Source organism: Erpetoichthys calabaricus, chromosome 10 (genome assembly GCF_900747795.2).
Source record: "Erpetoichthys calabaricus chromosome 10, fErpCal1.3, whole genome shotgun sequence".
Taxonomy (NCBI): domain Eukaryota; kingdom Metazoa; phylum Chordata; class Cladistia; order Polypteriformes; family Polypteridae; genus Erpetoichthys; species Erpetoichthys calabaricus.
In genome coordinates, this window is record NC_041403.2 from 66,183,375 (window position 1) to 66,203,706 (window position 20,332).

General features: G+C 37.3%; 1 protein-coding gene across 1 annotated transcript in view; it reads right to left on the reverse strand.

The window, feature by feature from the left end:
- The window catches only part of nmnat2 (nicotinamide nucleotide adenylyltransferase 2), a 367,363-nt gene that overhangs the window by 9,338 nt on the left and 337,693 nt on the right, over positions 1-20,332 (reverse strand). The window contains exons 7-9 of the mRNA XM_028811343.2: positions 16,744-16,788; positions 16,092-16,168; positions 9,606-9,707 (exon numbers count right to left, since the gene is read on the reverse strand). Of these exons, the coding sequence (XP_028667176.1) occupies positions 9,606-9,707; positions 16,092-16,168; positions 16,744-16,788 (224 nt within the window). The remainder of the gene's footprint in view (positions 1-9,605; positions 9,708-16,091; positions 16,169-16,743; positions 16,789-20,332) is intronic.

The window sequence follows — 20,332 nt, forward strand, 5'->3', positions numbered from 1 at the left end:
TTTCCCAGAAAAGCTTCTGGAAAGGGCCTAAAAGCTTCATGAGATCACTGAGTGGAGACAGGAGGATGGGTTTGACAAGCGATCAAATAGTGGGTGAAAGTGAGAATGAAAGGAAATTGTGGTGGGTAATGTTGGTGGGTAAGTGAGTTGGCCGCCCTGCCTTGTAGACAAGGAATTCATTATTGTTTAATTAGGCCCAAGTGGCAATTAGGCCTCTGAAACAGCTTTGGTATTTTGTCTCCTCCTTGTTCAATTTCCCTCCATTCTGTTACTAGTGTTGGTAATTTATCATCTTTTTATGTCTTTTGACTAACATTATTCTGTTTAGAGGATGGATCAACAGTGACCCCTACAGTCCATGTTTTATATTATCAGGTGAGGACATTTCAATACTTACATAAAATAAATTATTGCTAGTAGCGGTAGATTAATCATTTAGCTAAAAATCAGATGATCTTCATTCACCACATATGGTCAATCTATCAAATTACTACAGCCCAATAGCTTTTGAAATTTATCAAATAAAGAATGCAGGCCAAGTAAATTCTCAGGAGACACCAACCATTTTTGAATTGAGAGATCTACACAGGTAATATAGTAGGACATTCTAGGAGGAGAAAGTGATGCATACTCTCAATTTTTCAGCCTAACTGAACAAGTGTAGCTTAATTAAGAGATCGCCTTGGCGCTCCATTCCCACTAGCTGTGAGCTTCACTTTTATTCCCATGTCAATACAAGAATGCAGTTTTCATTTTTGTCTCATTTTGTGTACAGCAGATGGTGTGCGGCAGGTTTAGAGTGGTGCCAAGTATTTAGATGTTCTGGTGGAAGTGGCGCTTTAGTCATGTTTCATTTCACCAGGTTTTGATTTATTCAATCGGGTAAAGTAGTTATACTGTACATTACAAGTAAATATTATGTGCTTTAGGATATTTGCAGCATTTGTGCTTCTATAATAAAGAAAACAAAACAAATAGAAAAAAAAGAAACTTCTGACTTTGGACACTTCATGCAAACATGCTCACTCACTCACTTAGAGACTCCATTTAGCCTAAAGCACACAGCTTCAAGACTAAGAGCTGCAGGCAAATTCAGAGAAAGGAAAGTGGCACCTTATGTTGGATAGATAGATGATGAAGGTGGGCTGAGAAAGAAAAGTTAGTGAACATCAAATAAATGAACTATGTGTGCTGCATCTTAAAACAATTAATGTTTACAATTAAATTTTGCAATAACGAGTACTCAAATCACTGAAAATCGGTTTCCATCAATGCTAAATATGTTGAATGTCACAGAGTTAATGAACTTATTTTCTCTAAAAGCAATCAAAGTTTGAAATCAGCCATAACCCCCCACCAGTGTGCTTCTCCTTAACAGTACAGTGTGAAGGTTCAGAATGTAAATTCTGCTACTAGAAAAACATTAAGATGGGAATGACTAATATACTTCCACTGTATATAATAAGTTTAACATTGAAAGTCATATTTTAAAATTCAGCATTACTTGGTGTGTAGCTGTCAATAAGCAGGAAAAAATGTGTTAAACTAAATTGCTTTTTAAGTTCTGTGCAGTAAAATGTGAATCTTTGTAAAAGGTCATTTTGCCGTCTGTTTTCATTCTAAGCCCCATAAGTCAGCTCAGACCAAAGAATGGTCATTTACCATGGCCTGCTTTTTCAGGAAATACCCAGAATTTCAGCTCTGTGAATTCTACCATGAAGCAGTTATTGAAAATAAAAAATTAAATTAAGATTATATGGCTGGTATGTATTGTAGGAAGATTATATCCACAAAGGCTTATACTTTAAGAGGATTCAGACAATATTTTGATTTAGTCAACTACTCTTAATTCTAACTGCACACAGAAATGTTCATGGTGCATAAACACAAGCTGAAAAGGCAGAATATTGATTTTTTTATTTTGATTTCAAAATCAAAGAGCATTTTAATCATTTTATACTACATACAAAATTAATGGATATGAAATATTTTAATATGTGATTAATAAAAATTGCACTCTTTAACATTTTTTATGTGACAAAGTAGTAAGTAGCTACTCAATACATGATATGAAGAAGAAAATCATTTAATGCAGTTTCCTTCTGTTAGAGTACCCCTTACTAACCTCATAGGCCAGTTCAGCCTCTAACCTACCCTGGTACATCTATTAAGGACCCCATTATGTGGTACTAACTATCAGAGCTTGTCCAAGGCACTGCTCACAGTGGCACTGGCCAAATCAGCCAGATGTCAAGGTATAAACTAAGAATTAAATAGGAAGAGCTGAGTGGCAAGCAAACTGATACCAAACCCTAAAAGGGGATATGAAAGAAATCTCTGTTTCATCTTTCACTATCAAGAGATCCATTCCGTTTTTGAACAAAGTTAATCAGCTGGTGAAAGTCCACATTAAGTAACTTTTACTTTTTCTGTTTGTGGTTTAGACATGGTGATTTTTCAACAAACAACCCAAAAATGCTTGCTGCAATAAATCAAATTATACAATTTATTCATAACATAAGGATAATAGAAGATGGATATATGCGACTATATACGAGGGAATTTCAAAATGTTTACACACTTTTATATGAAGGCAGGAGGAATAGTAATTGGTCGCGTCTGACAGTGTCATGTGACTAGTTCTGCCTGGCAAGCTGGCTGCCCTTGCAGTTCAGTATAAGAGTTGTCACCCTGTGGTGAAGATGGCTGCAAAACTTATAAATTGCACCAAAGAGGAACAGCGTTCTGTCATACTCTTGTGTGGGCAGAAGGTGTGCCGGGAGCACAAATTCATCTCCACATGTGTGCTCAGTATGGGGATAAAGTTCTCTCTCATAGAGTCGTCTATGAGTGGATTGAAATGTTTGAAAATGGCAGCACTAATGTGATAGATGCAGCGGGCTCCGGACGTCCAACTATGGCCATGTGATGATGATGTCAAAGCAGCGGTGCATCAGTGGCTACGAGTGCAACCAATAACATTTTTTTCTGATGACATTAAAAAGTTGGTACGATGCTGGGAAAACTGCATCATAAAGGAAGGTGACTATGTAGAAAGTTGATGCAATTTGTTTTTGAAATTCTTAATAGAGTTAAAAAAGTGAAGAAACTTTTTAAACGTCCTGAGTATAAATATATAACATAGATATATATGTATTGTGGTGCACCAGCTTTCAAAACCCGACACAGATAGACACCAGGCACAAGTCTCTACTTCCCAAATCATTCCCCACCAGTGCAGTACCAAACACAGTACAGAAGCATAATAAACATAATAATAAAGCAACGCACAATCATTGTCTTTCTTCTTCCGCTTCCACTCCCCCACTGGCCAGTTTCGTCCTCCTCCTCCTGACTCTGGCTTCCTGAATGAAGGCAAGTGGCTCCTTTTATGCTGCAACTTGGAGTACTCCAGGTGGTTCATTAGTGAGATCTGGAATCACTCCGAGGTGTGGTGAAAGCCGAAATGTAGGGCTCTGAAACTTCCCCCGATGACCCCCATGGAACCCAACAGGGCTGTGCCAAACTCCCATGGAGCCCTGTGGGAATCCGAGCTGCAACCCTGGAGGTAGTACCCTATGTATGTCTACTCCCCTGGTCCTTTCGTTATAACGACAACCCGGCCGGGAAAGGGCCCTGGCTGTTCGTCACAGTATATAGATATATAGATGAAGGACAATAACAAACAACACAAAAAGATAAATTTATGCAAGTAATGATAGTTGATTAGTAAGGTCTACTAATGAATTAGTAATGTCTAGGTGTGTGGGTGTGCAGACGCTGATGTAATAGAGATTAGTAGTTTTCGACTAAAGACTTTGTATAAATGGTAATGCCTCCAAGTACTGTTTATTAAAATGTTATCTCTTTCAATCCTGTATAATAATTAAACTATGAACCTAATAATATCACAATTTAATTTTCTTTCTTATAGAAAATGGCACATAACTTATGAATTCTATTTCTTATCTAAAGAATTATACTAGAAACATCATTCGTTCTGGACCGGCTTTAAAATGTTCAAAAATTAATTCTGGTCTTTCAGCTGGTTAGATTGAGAAGTTAAACTTTAGCTAGTTATTAAGTTTCTAGTGCTGGCACAGAAGTGGTGGCGTTGATTTACTCACAGCTAGTCTGCACTGGTCAACAACCCCACCACAAAGGTCCTCTGTGTGTTTCTGTAGGAAGAGAAACTTAACATAAGGGTTGTTACTTTTCACTTACATTAATATCAATATTCAGAAGATGTTAGCAAGATTTATCCATCTATCAGTAATAATCAATAGTTCTCTGAATCAATGTAGGCGTACTTATGGTTTGTTCTTGTTGACTCTGGGTGCAAGTGAAGCTTTGTTCACAATCATTCTGGGCTGCCTTTCTCTGGCAAATGTGGAAGGATGTTTAGTGCACTTTCTCCTTCTTTATTTTGGTCAGGCCTTGTGGTTGTGGGCAGTATTGCAGTTTTGTCACACACCGTGGTCCTCATTTGCTAGCATAAAAATTAAGTGTGATCAGTCAACACCTTTTGTCATAAAGTCGAATGTGTGGCTTTATGTACAGTCTCTCTTTCCTTCTTATGCACCTTGCTTTACTTTAGTAAGGTTCATACTTGTGGCACCATTGTCCAGCTCTGTTAGAGATGGTCTTCCACTCTTACAGTCCAGCAATAGGTTGCCTTTTGGAGTAAAAAGGATCGCTCCAGCCTTTGCTATAGCCACACCCTAGGCAACAGGTGTCCTGCAATTGAGCAGAAATGACAACTGCGTCGAGAGCATGGAGAGCTTATAGAGAGCACAGATCTAGTGCTTGCAATGAATTATAAATGAAAGCAGTGGACGTTTTGTCATTGACCTCTTGGGTGCATATAAGCCCAACGTTTTGGTTAACAATCGGTTTAAAGTTTTGTCTATCAAGGTTGCCAATCGTTGAGTTATGGCTTTTTGATAAATGACCAAGTGTTTAAATGGTGCATCATGGAGACATCTCTGGATGTTTGTGATTGATAAGTCTTATAAGATGAAACCCAGAAACTGCATTCCAAAGAGAGGCCATCTAAATGAAATCTGTCATTTGAACTGAAGTTAAATGTTAATAAAAGGGGGTCTAGCATTTACTACATAAACAAATGACTTGTGTTCCAAAGGAAACCAAATGGTTAATGCCTGTCTCTCCAACTTGTGCTAGGGAAGACACTCTCGAAACCCACAGCCAAAGGGAGCAGTCAATAAGTTGTGTAAGCAAAACATCCTCAGAAGACAAAGAAAAAGACAAGGGGAGAATGGTCAGTTGTGTAACTCATACAGTATGTTAGTAGATTGAAGTTTTATGGGTGCTATCTACTGTACTACTTTAGAAACAAGTGTTCATACAAGTGACTAAAGACACACTTTATTTTTGCTTCTTCTGCATAGCTGGTGTGCTTTGAATATCATCATGGTTTACAACAATATGTAATGAACAAACAAATCCACCAGTTTTGGAAATCATTTTTCAAACAATGTGTTATACAATTCAAGGTAGGATGGAATGTTAGAAAGCATATCAGTGTGGGTAAAATATAATTAACTTAGGACCACAAGCCAGTAAGTTGAGGGTACAAGAGAATAAATGACCCACTTGAGAAAAGAAATTTTGGAAACAAGATGATAAGTCGTGCACACTAAATAAGTAGAAAACGCCTGTGTCACTCTATTATGCAAACAGCTTACCAGCACATTTTCATGACTTATTGCCTCAAGGGCATCAGTTATTAACGGCTCTTCAAGCTGAGTTAATATCCTGTGCACAACATAATTACCTTGCTGGAAGGAGATGGTAATTTATATGCCTTTTGTTGTCATAGGCACAAGATACCATTTTTTTCTCTGTTGCCTACATTCCATATGGTTTTCGAACATGTAATATAATAAGCTGCTGTTCTTACATTATTAAAAAAAGCTTAAGTATCATTCTTCCAATATACTCTAGGTATGACTGGAGCAAGGATTCAAGGGAGATAATGTTGAGGTTCACACAGCAGTCCCTTTTTATTTGTATTAGCTTCAGTTGTCATGATCATATGCAACCACTAGTAATGGCAATCAGCAAGTGCCCATGGTTACACATATATCATCCAGCTCCCAAGTAGCAGTCTATTCCACGAAGGCAATCTATAAGGAGGTCTTTCTGTCAGACTGAGTGTACTGACAGCACAGAGTAGCTACAGTTTAAAGTAGGATGGAATCAGAAGATGATTTGTGATTGTAATAACAAGCTAAGGTCATAACCAGAAAGGTAGGAACTAAATAAGCAAAAGCCAGAATGTGATACAATATTGTACAACAAGAAATGTAGCCACAAAGTCAGCAACCAAAACACATCATGTAGAATAAGCCTACAAGCAAGATGTAAGTCAGAGTCAAAGAACAGGAAAACATTTGTAACTAGAGATACAGTAACAATAATACAAGGGCCTTTTTTCCTTGTTTTGATTGATCTACAAATGTGGACAGTTAGGAACTGTATGACAGTGACCATTCTAGTGCATGATAAAGATGTCACACATCACACTCTCCTGATCATCCTCCCTAGCAACAGCTTGCCAACCCTCCATCATAAATAATGGGTGTGCCTATACGAAAAGAAACAGGTGTTGAGGAAAGAAGTATTTCAAAAATAATGTCTTCACAAATGTTTGCAATAATAAAAAATGACAAGAACATTTAATTACTTGACCTCAAGGTTAATTCCAGATCATGACACCCAGAAAGTGTTCATCATTAAATAAGGAACATTTTAAAAGTGAATTCAAAAGACTGTTTGGGCTAAAAAGGAAAGCATGACAAGTAGTAATATTCTCACCCCGTTTAATCCAAACAAGGGTTATAGGGTCTAAAAGGAACAGTTTTTTTTATTATTGAATAAAACAAAACAAAACAAAAAAAGCACATGACAAGATAATTCAGGATGTAATAAAAAATATTGCCATTGGAAGGAGTGTGACTACAGATGGGCAGGGGATTGGTTAGAGACCACCCAAAAAAAGGTGTCCACCCACCAAATGAAAAATCATTTAAAATAAAAATGTATCTTATTTGTGTTTTGCGCTTTCCTCCACCATAAGCTATTGTCTATGGGGGAGGAGAGAAAGCTTTAGATTTGTCAAATATTTTGATCTATAATTTTTGATGTATCTCGATGTTTTACGGTCCCCTGATACTAAAAACACCAATATCTCGATGATTGGTGTGTGTCTGTCTGTGTGTGTGTGTGTGTCTGTCTGTGTGTCACAGTTTCTTGAGGTTGGTCTAGAGCTAAAACAGCTGGACGGAAAAATATCAAACTTGAAACATAAACCTGTTATGAGATGATGATGTACTGATTAGTTTTTGAGCCAAATCATGCAAGAGAAAGAGGAACTGTACAGGAACCCTCAAATATTGTAATTCTGCAATTAATTATGAATTCTTCTTGTCAATCGTAATGACCTATTTTATGATCAGAAAAATCACCATCACAGCAGTAAATAATTACTGAAATGTTATAGAATACTGTAGTTTGGGTAACTTGGTTTCTAGTAAACCTACTAACGCTCACGTCCAAAATTTCTGTATTTAGTTGCCCTCCCTACACAGCCAACTCTCCACCCCATGGTGAGACACCAGTAACGTTAGGACTGGCATTTGGTGATGGGTGATTTTTTTTTTTTTTTTGCCAAGACACAAAAAGTTATTAGAATATTTGCAAGCATAGACCTTGATTAGGAATCCAAAGTGGTAAGCAGTGTACACAAGCACAGCATCTCACAAGGTAAAATGTCAAAGATTGGTTTGCTTGTTACAGAACTTAAAGAAACTGCCCTTTTATTGCACCGTATGCCAAATATTGCAAAAGACCACATGTCAGAAATACCTGTAAGGTGGTAGTTGAGAAAATTCTGCTGAAAGCCTCTGGCTACAACATTTTAGAATGTCAGGATCAACCTGTGAAATGCTGAGGAGCTGTATAGGACCTTTAGTTGGACCATGGGGGCAGCCACTGACGATCACCAGTTTCAACTTAAAAGAGCATTGCAATCCTTTGTAAAAATTTTCTGCCATACTGACTATAAAGTTGCATAAGAATCATTTGAGGTCAACAAGAACAGCATCCACGGCTATGTCAAAGTGGTGTGCATGGCCACCCGAGAGAGAATGATGTGCAAGCATGTAAAGTAACCAAGTGTTGTGGAGGGAAATGAGATTGCATGTGTTATGGCTCAAGTACAGTATGTTTTCTTTTATTTAACAGTTTGTTGTCTTTTAAATATTAATTTGTGTATTATTAATTATGTTTCTGTTCGTTCTACATTTTATTTATTTAATCTTGTGATGTTTATTCATTACTGCGCTTTCCTGTATGACATATATAATGGTATTTGTTTAATATGGCTACTTTGACATTAAGGTTTGTTCTTGTCTTTTTTTGGATTTGCTATTGTTTTGTTATTAGATTCCCTTTTTGGAGCCCTTGCTCAAGCATTAAAGGTATTTTTTTTAGGTTTAGGACTTGTTCAATTTTAGGGTTGCCTTTTAGGTAAACCTTTTTCCTTTCCTTTTTTGATGTGCCTGCCTTTGTTTTCCTTTGAACTTTTTATTATTATATAATAAATATTTCAATATTAAAGGAAACGTGTTTTGTTCTCTTGGGTCAAAGTTTTTTTTACACTTTTTCCGTTCTACCTTTGAAGATATTTTTTGTCTTTAAAGTCTTTGACCCCTTTCAAAGCATTAAAACATTTTGCACAAAAATCTGGCTACGGAAAGGTCTATTTTCCCAGGGCTTTGACATTCTGTCATTGACATTATTAGGAATAGGTAGATACAATATGCTTGTCACATCAATCTTAGGGGATCATCTAGGAGACAAGAGACCTTCAATATATCTGTGCATCTCTTAAGTAGAATCATGGAACATTTATTAAGTAATCTATAGGGAAATGTGAAGCATATGAAAGCATATGAAGAGGCAAAGTTTGAGCTTAGAAGCATAAGAAAAGTGGCTGTAGAGATGGGTCAGAAATAGCCTAAGCCATATTAAGATTTTCCATATAAAGGTATTTCCAAAACCAAATAACACAAAATGAGAAATCAGGACATGAAATTCAGACAGCAGAAAATCAAACTCAAACAGTACCTCCTAACTAGTTGTGCTTAACAAGTAGTTTTTAACATGATGTCATTCTTGAGTCACATGTGTGCATCTCATATGACTTTTGTGACAGCCATGTGCAGATGCATCAATGTCATAAACTCTAATGCTTTGTGGTATCTACAATGGACATTGCACTGAGATAAAATATCTGATAATACAGAAGATCAACATAATAATACATGGCACATAATAACATTTTAAGCACATAATGCTCCTTCAGAAACTTTCCTTCTCACTACATTAAAAACCAACCCTTCTATCTTTATCTTTCTTCACCTTAGCTAGTCGGGTAGGCTTGTGCAGTCAGAGATTTAATATATAATTAAAAAAAAAATACAAAAATAATGCTAAGCTTTATCAAGAAGAATCAATTCAGGAAGTTTTCTGTTCAACCCAGTCACCAATGTTTCTCTATATAATGTCTTGTAACTTACCTTATATTTGCGAAGAACAGAGGAATGGTTTATGATTCTGTCAGTGTCAGTGTTGTCACGAGGTACCACCACTATTCCAAAATCTCCAACAATCACTTCCATCTAGCAAAATAAAATGGATATTTGTGTTACACAGTATTTTGAATAAGCTAGAGGGGTTACAATCAAAAACTTGCATTGTGGAAGATAAATATTATTTAAAAAAGTGGACCACTAGCCCCACTGAACAATTGAAAAATCTTTTTTGATATGTAAGTCAAGACTGATTCTTTAATACAGGACTATTTGATTTGTTATCCCACAGCAAACAGAAGTAACACAAGAATGGCTGAACAATGACCTTTCCCAGTACAAATACAAAGATGGCATACCTGCCATTGGCATCAGGGCAAAGGCAGAACAGACACAACATCCAAATGATGTTCAAATACATAACTGGAATGATGAAACATTGTTTATAGTTTTTAACTGTGACTTAACAAGAAAGTCACAGTATATTTAATGGAAATAGCAAAGTATGTGTTTCACACATGTAATTTAGCTGTGAAAGTCCTGTAGGCTAGTGCTCCTCAAGAGTAGTAATAATCACATTTACATAAAACATTAACTTGTTTTTTTTTATTTTTTATTAGAGATCACCACAAATTAGGGAAACTCCTAAAGACAGGATGTTGGCAAACATTATCCAATTATAAAAACAAGTTAGAAAATATACCCATGGCGTAAGGTTTAGATATGTTGGAAGATTTAGTTACAGTAACTGTTTTGAAAATTACTGCGTTTTTAATTTTCATTTACTTCATTAAAACAGGGAAATTACATTTCTCTTTATTACATATTCTAGTAACAATGAATCATATTAAAAATAATATATGTTATAAAATGTGTCAGAGTATACATTTTAATAACATTTTACACCTTCACGTAGTGAGCCCACATGGAGTTTTGACGGCTGAAGAGCTTTCATTCCAGCTCAAGTGATGTACAAATTGTGTCAGATGTTGTTGATTGTGGGGAGTATATGGTTATTTATTGCTCATATTAATTAAACAAAAAATTTACATGAAAGTACTCGAGTAGAGTTAAAAGGTATGTTGAAGTCCACTCGTGTGGATGCAAGCAATAGATGTGACGGTGAGGTCCTTGCTGCTCATGTGTGTTTCATTAAATTGTTTTGGGGAACCTCTTTTGCTGACAGAAGCCGCTATCATATGATGTGAACATATGAACATATAAAACAGGGAAACATACAAGCTGAAACGAGTAAATTAATCAGTAGGTACAGCTCCACAGAACGTCTCTGTTTTCAGACAGAAGATTTTGAAAATTCATCGATGCTTTTTAAACTTAAAAACAATTTTACAGCATACTCTGTTCAAGAAATTGCAATGAAAACTGTACTTCCCTGAGAAATTCCGTGAAACATATGTGTAACAAATTTCAATAAATCCGTCCGTCCACAGAGTTGCTTTATACGGAGACGATGGACATGACAACAACAGGCTTTTTCTGTGCTGACTGTGTAGGGTGGCAGCAGTTTAAAGTAAGATGATGGATTGTACTGTAATAACTAGCCAAGGTCATAACCAGGAAAGTGGGAAGTAAATAAATAAAGGCCAGGACATGAGACAAAATCAAAGGTCAAGAACTGTAGCAAATGAGTTAGTAACCAGAACATTTTACACCACAATGCAAAAATGCAAGACATAAACCAAAACAGAAGAACAGAGAAAAAATTATAGCATCAGAACACTTTAAACAACAATAATGTGAGGGTTATATTTAGTCTTGATTCATCCACAAACATGGAGAGTCAGGAAATGACGCTGACATTTATATGGTCGTGATATTGATGTACGTATTGCACAATCCCGGCCATTCTGCCAAGCAACTGCCTGGCAAGCCTGCATCATGAGCAGCAAACAATGGCGGTGTCCCATTATAAAAACAAAACGGCACTGAAGCAAGACACATTTCAAAAATAACATCTTCAAAAACATTATAAATCAGGAAATCAACCTGATTATTATATTCCTTGAAATTTTAAGCCTCCAAAATGATACTTACATTAATTTTAGAGGCCTGGAAAATGCTGAATTAATATTAAATGAAGTCCAAGGTCTTTTGAGGGGAATCCAGTAACTACTGACCAATTAGATTAAAGTATACTAGCCAACCCACGGCGTAGCCGCATAATTATGTATTAATGGGTGAAACTTCCTGAAAGACACAGTTCTCCAAATGGGGTGGGTTTGAGGATACAACTGTAAGTGAATGCAAAGATGGAACTCTGGAGAGAGGGCGGGGAAGTGGGCCCGAGATGTTTCGGGTCCTAACCGTCCAACGACAGGTCGGCACAACTGGTAACGATCCTTCCGCAGGTTCACCTACGGAACCCGTGTTAGGACATTTACATCCTCTAGATAGACAAGTTCGATTGTCTGACGCCCATTCCGCCCCCGCCATTCTAGTCTTGCCGATTTTTTAAGTTATCTCTTAGTCATCGTTCAGTACACACTGCCTGCTAATGTGTCCGCCTCCAACTCCTCACCTGAATTGCTTTCGTCTGTGTACAGTCCACATGCACTTGTGAGTCACGTTGACTGTTCATTTTCCACACACCGCCTCAGTCGCATGCACCTATGAGCCACGTTCGGGCCGGGTGAGGTTTCCCGTGTTGAGTCCAGTTAAGCCAAAGGCTCCACACCTGGTGGTGCCCTTCCGTCATTCCTTTCAGTGTCAGCTTTGCAACCATACTCCCCCCGGAACCCAAAGACTTTGGTTACCCGGTTGGCTGCCCGGCGGGTCATGGTCGGAACTACGACGGTATGTGATCTTCTTCGAACTTCCGACTTTCGTTCTTGATTAATTAACACATTCTTGGCAAATGCTTTCGCTCTCGCGCCATGGTCGGCTGTTTAGTCAATTGTTGGTGGGCGGGGCTCTCTTACGTGAGTCTTGCTTGCCATGGACTTAGTGAATTACATATATAGATTGTAGGAAAACTAAACAAAATTATTCTTTAAAACAAGGTTGAGCCAAACATAAGAAATATGTGTGTACTAAACCATCAACACGAGTTTAGATGAGGAGAATATGTTAAACTAATAAGCAGAAATCAGCAGAAAACAAAAAGCTATTGATCAGTGAGGAGCATACATAATTTTTTATCTTAAATCTCAAGAAGCATTTAAAGAAGATAGCTCATAAGAGGCTATTGGTTAAAATATAAGGAGTGGGATTTTATTGTGAAGAATACAAAATGGGCTTAAACACAAAAAAGAAACGGTAAAGGCAAACTGAACTTTTTTTGATGTAGGTGATGTTAAAAGTGGCATCCCAAAGGATCAGTGGTGGGGCTGCTGCTCCTTCTAATATACACTAAATGATTTAGATAAAAAATATAACAGAGGAGCAGGGTAAGGTCGGAGATGACATTAAACTAGGTGAAACAGCAGATATCCTACATTCAGCAAAATCATTACAGGTGGTCCTGGACAGAATTCAGACATGGTTAGACATGTAACAAATGAAGTTTGATGTAACTAAATGTAAACTTTCACACAATTTTATGATTCACTTTATAATAATTACTTGGCAGTCCATATCAAGACTGTATACAGAAACAATTACGAACGTTGGGATTTATAGTATGCAGTGCTGAGTACAAGGAAGTTCATTCTTAAACTGTACGATGCACTTGAGGTGCCTCATCTGAAATGTTTTGTGCAGTTTTGGTCTCAGTAATATGAAAAAGATATGAAGAAAGAGATAATAAAAGATAAAACATTGAAGAAGTAAAAATGTAACAATTTAAACAAATGATGACAAGGCAGAATTGTGTAAAATAATACCAGGTGATAATTTAAAATTTGTTCTTCAACATATAGATGAGGACAGAGATAAAAGCTGTCTAAAAATAAATTTTACACTAACATCAGCAAGTATTCCTTCACACAGAGAACCACAGAAACATGAAATAACTAACCAAGTAGAGCATTAGTACTTTGGGGACCTTCAAATGTCAGTTTAATGTTATTCATCAAACGTTTGTTGAAGAGAAATTGACAAGCTATTTTGTGCTGAAATTGCATGTTCTCATTAAAACATTTCTTATGTTCTTACTAGCGGCATTCTTATTAAACTACACTAATAGATTCATTGTGTGCTGGGTATTTCATTGCAAGAAGCCATACATACAACTATGAAATAGTGGCATTTTCACATTAAAAATTTAATGCACTTGTAACACAGCAGATGAAGGTAAAACAGCTAAAATAATGTGTCTCCACTTTTCTTTTTCAATTTTGGTTTGGATTTCACGTTAATCTGTGTTTTTCAGTATGACAAGTAATTTTGGTCAATGCCTACTATGAAGATTAACAGCAAGAAAACAGGAGGTGAGTGTCCACTTGGTTATTGACTATTATCACACGTGTGCACCTGGGGAACAACCTAAAGGCTTGTGTGATTGAGACATGAGGGGGCACTGTGTAATAATGTTCTCTCCCATCATTCCCTTTCTGCAGAAAGTAAGATTGACTCTTCTGGGATGTCACTTCTGGGGTCAGACCACTCCTTTTCCTCTCAGAATCCAACTTCAGAGGAAAGAATACCATCTTAGGCAGATTAATTAATTAATTTGCATGATATCTCAACTTAACACTGTACCATGCATTTTATTTAACAACTTTTGCGTACTTTCAATAGACAGGGTTTACCTTCGGGTGCCCCAGACCCTTCATCTTGTGGTTTTGTTTCTTTACACTATCTAATAGTAAGCTGATCCTTCATTTGTCTTTAGAACTGCCTGACTTCATCAGGACATGGACATAATAAGGTGTCAAAAAGAAGCACACAATCCTACCCTATGCTGACTCTAGCATTGTAATTAGGATCATAGGATGAGTGGCGTCCAGTCTGGGTTGGTTGGTGGCAGACTTGATGAACAGGATGTCAAAATAAAGGAAAAACAAGAGAGGAACACTATCATTGACAATGTGATACACTGCGAAGCAGGGTGGCAACACCCTTCTCTGGCTACCCTGGTTTGAATCTTGGCAAGTGTAGTTGGAGTGGGCTGTCCTTTTGGGGACCTCCTAGGCAGCAAGAAGAAACTCCACTGAGGCAGCCTCATTCCCCAGACGTTTCAGCTGACCTAGAAGTGCTTTCAAGTGGTGTCATGATGCTCCTTAGAGGGCTTTTAAAATGAGGCTTCTGTGTCCAGCTAGTTCAGGAGTTTTAATGACCTCCCTGGTGTGAGCAGCAGATGAAAAAGAAGGTATTATAAAGAAGCATGTTATTGTGACGTATTTATGTTTCATAAATTACATTTTCATTGAGTATTTGGTCTAGTGTGAATTGTGTTTGGTTTAGTGTACATTCTGCATAATCCCACATATGTTGCTTTTTTGTGATTGGTGGATATGAAAGACCATTGTATTAAGATGACTTTACTGTGATATTGCTTACACAAGTGTGACATCTTGCCTATCCATGAATGGGTACCCTGCTGTATATATCAGTATTGACATTCAATTATCCATTCAAATGTTGCTTTTCTTGTAAAACTCATTCAACGCGTGGCCTAAAGACCACACCACATCATTATTCTGTCAACATCAGAGTGAACTGTTGGGTTTTCCCATTTCCTGACCCTCAGTAGGAATGAGGATTCATTAGAAAGATAATGTGTTTTCAGTTCTCAAGTGACGAGCATATCTGTAACCTCACTTCCTTGAATTTTACTCACAGAAGTGAAAGTCTGTGAAGTCATATGTGGCCATACCCAATCCATAATAAGGTACAACAAGGTACAAGTTGTGCAGTCTGATATGCTTCTTGTGAAGCCCACTGTTAGCTGACTAAGATGAGCTCATCTCAAACCCATTATGTGTATCATCATTTGTTGGTCCCTTTTATTAATAGTGTGCTTCTCACGGCACACTACCGGATTATTTTTTTTTGTTTTTGTTTTTGATGGCTGCCCATTCACAATATACATCTAACAGCGTCATGCCTAAAAAACCCAGAAGAGTTGCCTGATGTTCCACACGTACTCTTAACAGAGCATTTGACAGAGCTGCTGTGCCTCAAAGGTTCACAGACTTTTATTCTTGACCATTCTTTGTCTGAATTACACAGACACATACACCTAATGAGCTGGTACCTGGTGTAATGGACTGTGGCGGATAACCTCTAAGACTAAAAGCTACAGAAATAACAGAACGATATTTGTCTCGGGTTTAGGTTCCAAGACTTAAGTTCTGTAGAGCTGAAGAGGCTACAGGTAATGAAACAAATGACATGATGATTTAAACCTCAGGTTCTTGTTTAGTATTAACACAGCTTCCACAAACATGATTTTAAAGTTAACTTAAATCTCGTATTACTCATACTATACAGATATCTCCTATTTACTGACTGAAAACAAGTTAAGTGCTTGTTATAAAATGTTAAAAAAACACGGAGAGTGAAAATACTCACGTCACTTTCATTCCACAGCCCAGGAATGCAGAAAGACTCAAGAAGGTCACTTCCACACAGTAGGAGGATGCGTAACTCTAGTGAATAAAAATGAGGTTTAAAACTTTTTACACAGTTAATTCATATTCCCTGTGATAAGAATATTAATACTTCTCTGCTTTGAACAAGTAAGGGGTTAGTCTGACTTTCTTCACTTTTCTTTTAAAAGAATTGTTTACCCAACATTTAGAATTTACACTTGTTTATTAAATTCAAAATTTTTGCCTCCTACCTTTGGCTCTGTAATTCTCTTTCATGAAGTCTTAACCAGTGATTGAAGGGCTTTCATATTATGTGGTAATAAAGTTTCAGGTAATGGAAGCATAGAAACAGAAGTACACCAGGTAAGATGATTTGTGTGATCTTTTAATTAAAATTAAGTTCTATATTTTAATACATTGTTATTTATCTTGGCTCCAGAGAGTGGCGATTTGTTTCATGTTGGACAGACATGTATGTAAGACTTTCACTGGTCTCAATATAGGTGACAATATTAATACTGCAACTGCTGCTGATATATTTGTAAATATGTACAGTATACTTATAAATGGAAAGGAGTATACTCAGAATAAACCAAGCTGAATTCAAAGATTACAACTATTAACAAGCTTACCAATCTCTTCATATCTCATAGCAGTGCCCAAATTTGCATTTTCATCTGCAGAAAAAAAACAAAATTTCATCATTAGCACATGCAAGATATTCTTTCTTTCCAAGTTGCTGCACTGTAGGTGGTATATCTATAAATTAAACATAATTCTCCATCAGTTGTTTATGATAAAGGAAAAAAAATAAACTAGTAGTAAGGTCACAATGATTTAAAGAAAAGATTTTTATGCTTAGTATTTCCAAAAGCTATCACAAAATATAAATATTTTTTTATTTCATAAACATACACTTTTATATGTGTGGAAAAGGTATTATAAGAATCAGTCTATGCTATGACCTGTAAATTAGAAATTACAAGCATCACATTGAAGTTTTATGAATGATCCATTGGAAAACTACTTGCACCACTGCTCAAACACTACATAGAAATCAGAAATGCGCCCCTCTCCCTTCCACAAGAAAGGCGTGATTCCTGGTTCACAAGCAAAAAACTCTACATCAGTCCCCAATATATGGTGTCTGTAAATTTTACATGCACATTTAGCATGGTTGTAGGTTTTTAACAGAAAATGAAATATATTGGTGTAGGTAAGGAGTTTTATAATTATATAGTTTCACTGGGTGTGCACCATAATCAGAATGACAGAAGATGGGGAGTATATAGCAGTGCCCTCCTAAATTTTATAAACTGCAGAGAGTGTTCAAGGTGTTTTTGGAAGAACCGTCATCAGAATATATTGACTTTCGACTGCACACATAAATTCAGTGACTTAGCAGAGGAAGACATCCTACATCATTTGTTAGTACTTTTGTCTGATATCAAGGATTTTTTGGAAACAAGACCTGATGAGAGCACAATGCTGTCTGACATTGAAAGCTTACTGGATTTTGCCTTTCTAACAGATATGACAGAGAAGCTAAGCAGCCAGAGCTGCAATTTTCAAGGCAAGAGAAAAACAATCACTGTGCCATGAAAGTTATCAAGGCAAACCTGTGCTTTTTTTCTCCTATAGGCACAGAAAGGGAAATGCTACACTTTTCCTCTGTGCAAAGTATCTCTCTATATATAAAAGAAAATCCTGGAATGGAAAGCAGATGCAAGACTATGATACATGATAATCTCGAAAGACATTTTAAAGACCCGCGAGACCAAGGAGACTTGCCACGGTGCATCTCGCGGGGACCATAAACATGAGACTTGGTGCCAAGAGATTGTCCCAGGGCCGTAGCAAAAAGGACAGCGGCTGTACAGGCTTTAAAAAGATCGAAGGGCAGCGCGACAGCAACTACCCCAACCGAATGCGAGCAGCATTATACATCCTGCAAGAAAGAATTCAACCACGCCCGGGGCCAGAAATAAAAGACAGGTATTGCTTTTACAACGTCACGCAAGACGAGGCAGTGAGCCATCATTTAAAACAAGTCAACAGACCTCTAAGCTAGCAGTTGCTGGATTGCTTTTGGCAGGCAAGCATCATGTGCTCCGAGCTCTTAAAACAACAACATGCGACAGGCAGAAGAGGCAGCTAGCAAGCAGCAAAAAGACAGCAAATGATCCAAAGGCATATCCTTAGCGTACGTTCAGCTGCGACACCCTTCACAACACTAGCAGCATAATACGTCTGGGAAGAAAGAGATGTAACCTCACGCGGGGCAGGAAATAAAGAAACAAGTATTGTTTTTACAAAAGTTTTTAAAAGTAAAAGTGAAAATAATGCATATGTAACAATTCACAAGAAAATAATCTCTTTAAAGTGTAGATTGCCTGCCTAAGGTAAAGTCATCCCTGATGAATGAGAATGTGGGATCCTTTCATCGGATTAGCGCTATTTCAGATGTGGAATGGCAAAATGGGGGAGGCAGCTTGATGAATGAGGTCTCCAGGACTTAAAACAAATCCAAATCATATTATGTGATGTCATGTAATGTGAAATTCTACTCCGTACTTCTAGAATTTTTATTTTTATACTGTATTGAGGATTTATTCTGTTCTATGTATTGTACTGTATTGACTCCCTTCTTTTTGACACCCACTGCATGCCCAACCTACCTGGAAAGGGGTCTCTCTTTGAACTGCCTTTCCTTAGGTTTCTTCCATTTTTTCCCTACAAGTGTTTTTTTTGGGGAGTTTTTTCTGGTCTTCTTAGAGGGTCAAGGCTGGGGGGCTGTCAAGAGGCAGGGCCTGTTAAAGCCCATTGCGGCACTTCTTGTGTGGTTTTGGGCTATACAAAAAATAAATTGTATTGTATATCTGGTAAACCAAACACTGGGGTGGGCGAGCGAAGCAACCAGGGGGCGGAGCCCCCTAGTATTTGAATAAAATGAAGCTGCATCTGTTCATAACTGTAGTAAACTCCTAACTGGCCTTGGTCAGGAGATTGCGCAGGGATTTGCAGACTAGAGCCCTGGGCAAACTTTTTTTCAAACCCCTTTATTGAGGTGGACATTTCTTGCATTTCTGAGCAGACGAGTGAGGTGTTTAATCTCAGTGCTGTTGCATTGGAGATAGAAATTATCAGCCAGCAAAATTATACCAGTCTGCTGCTGACTTCTGGAGCCTTGTTGATACAGAGAAATATCTCAACATTAGCACATCACCTATAAAGTTTACTGCTCTAGTTGGCTCAATAAATCTCTGTGACTCTGACTTTTCTAACATGATGTTAATTGTGCTGACATTTCAGATTTGTCTAAGTGATGAACACATGGACATCTCCATCAGGTTTAACTTTGCAGGATACATACTGGATTACATTGTACCAAAAACAGCAGTGATGAAATTTAAGACAGACCTTTGGGTAAAGCTATTGATTTATTGTTGAATATGTTTAATATATTTCTCAATTGCCAGCTACTGTCACAAACTTTTTTGGTTGTGGCTTGAAGATACAAGAAGCCAAAATTCGATTTAAGTGCATGCTTAATATATTTTTTTAACAGATTTTATTTGCTGCGGTGGGTTGGCACCCTGCCCAGGATTGGTTCCTGCCTTGTGCCCTGTGTTGGCTGGGATTGGCTCCAGCAGACCCCCGTGACCCTGTGTTCGGATTCAGCGGGTTGGAAAATGGATGGATGGATGGATTTTATTTGTTTTGTTGTTCTAAACTGCTGTTGTAAAAGTAAACTACTCAGTGAGGAAAATGAACAGAATGATGTGCATTTGTGGAATTTAGTTTTTGAATTATTTCTTATGTTTTTGACTTCCCCCCTCCTCCACCATAACCTATCAGCTATGGGGGAGGAGCAAAAGCTTTAGATTCATCAAAAATTTCAGTCTCCGGTTTTCGATGAATCTCGACATTTTAGGGTCCCTTGATACAAAAAACATCGATATTTTGATGATGGTTGAATGTCTGTGTCACAGTTTCTTGAGGACGGTCTAGAATTAAAAAGGTTGGATGGAAAAATATGAAACTCGAAACTTAAGCCTGTTATGAGATGACGATATGCCGATTACGTTTTGAGCCAAATCGTTCATAATTCTGCAATTAACTATGAATTCATCTTGTCAATTGCTATCGTAATGATCTAATTTATAATTAGAGAGATAAACATTAGAGTATTAAATAATTACTGAAATGTTATAGAATAGT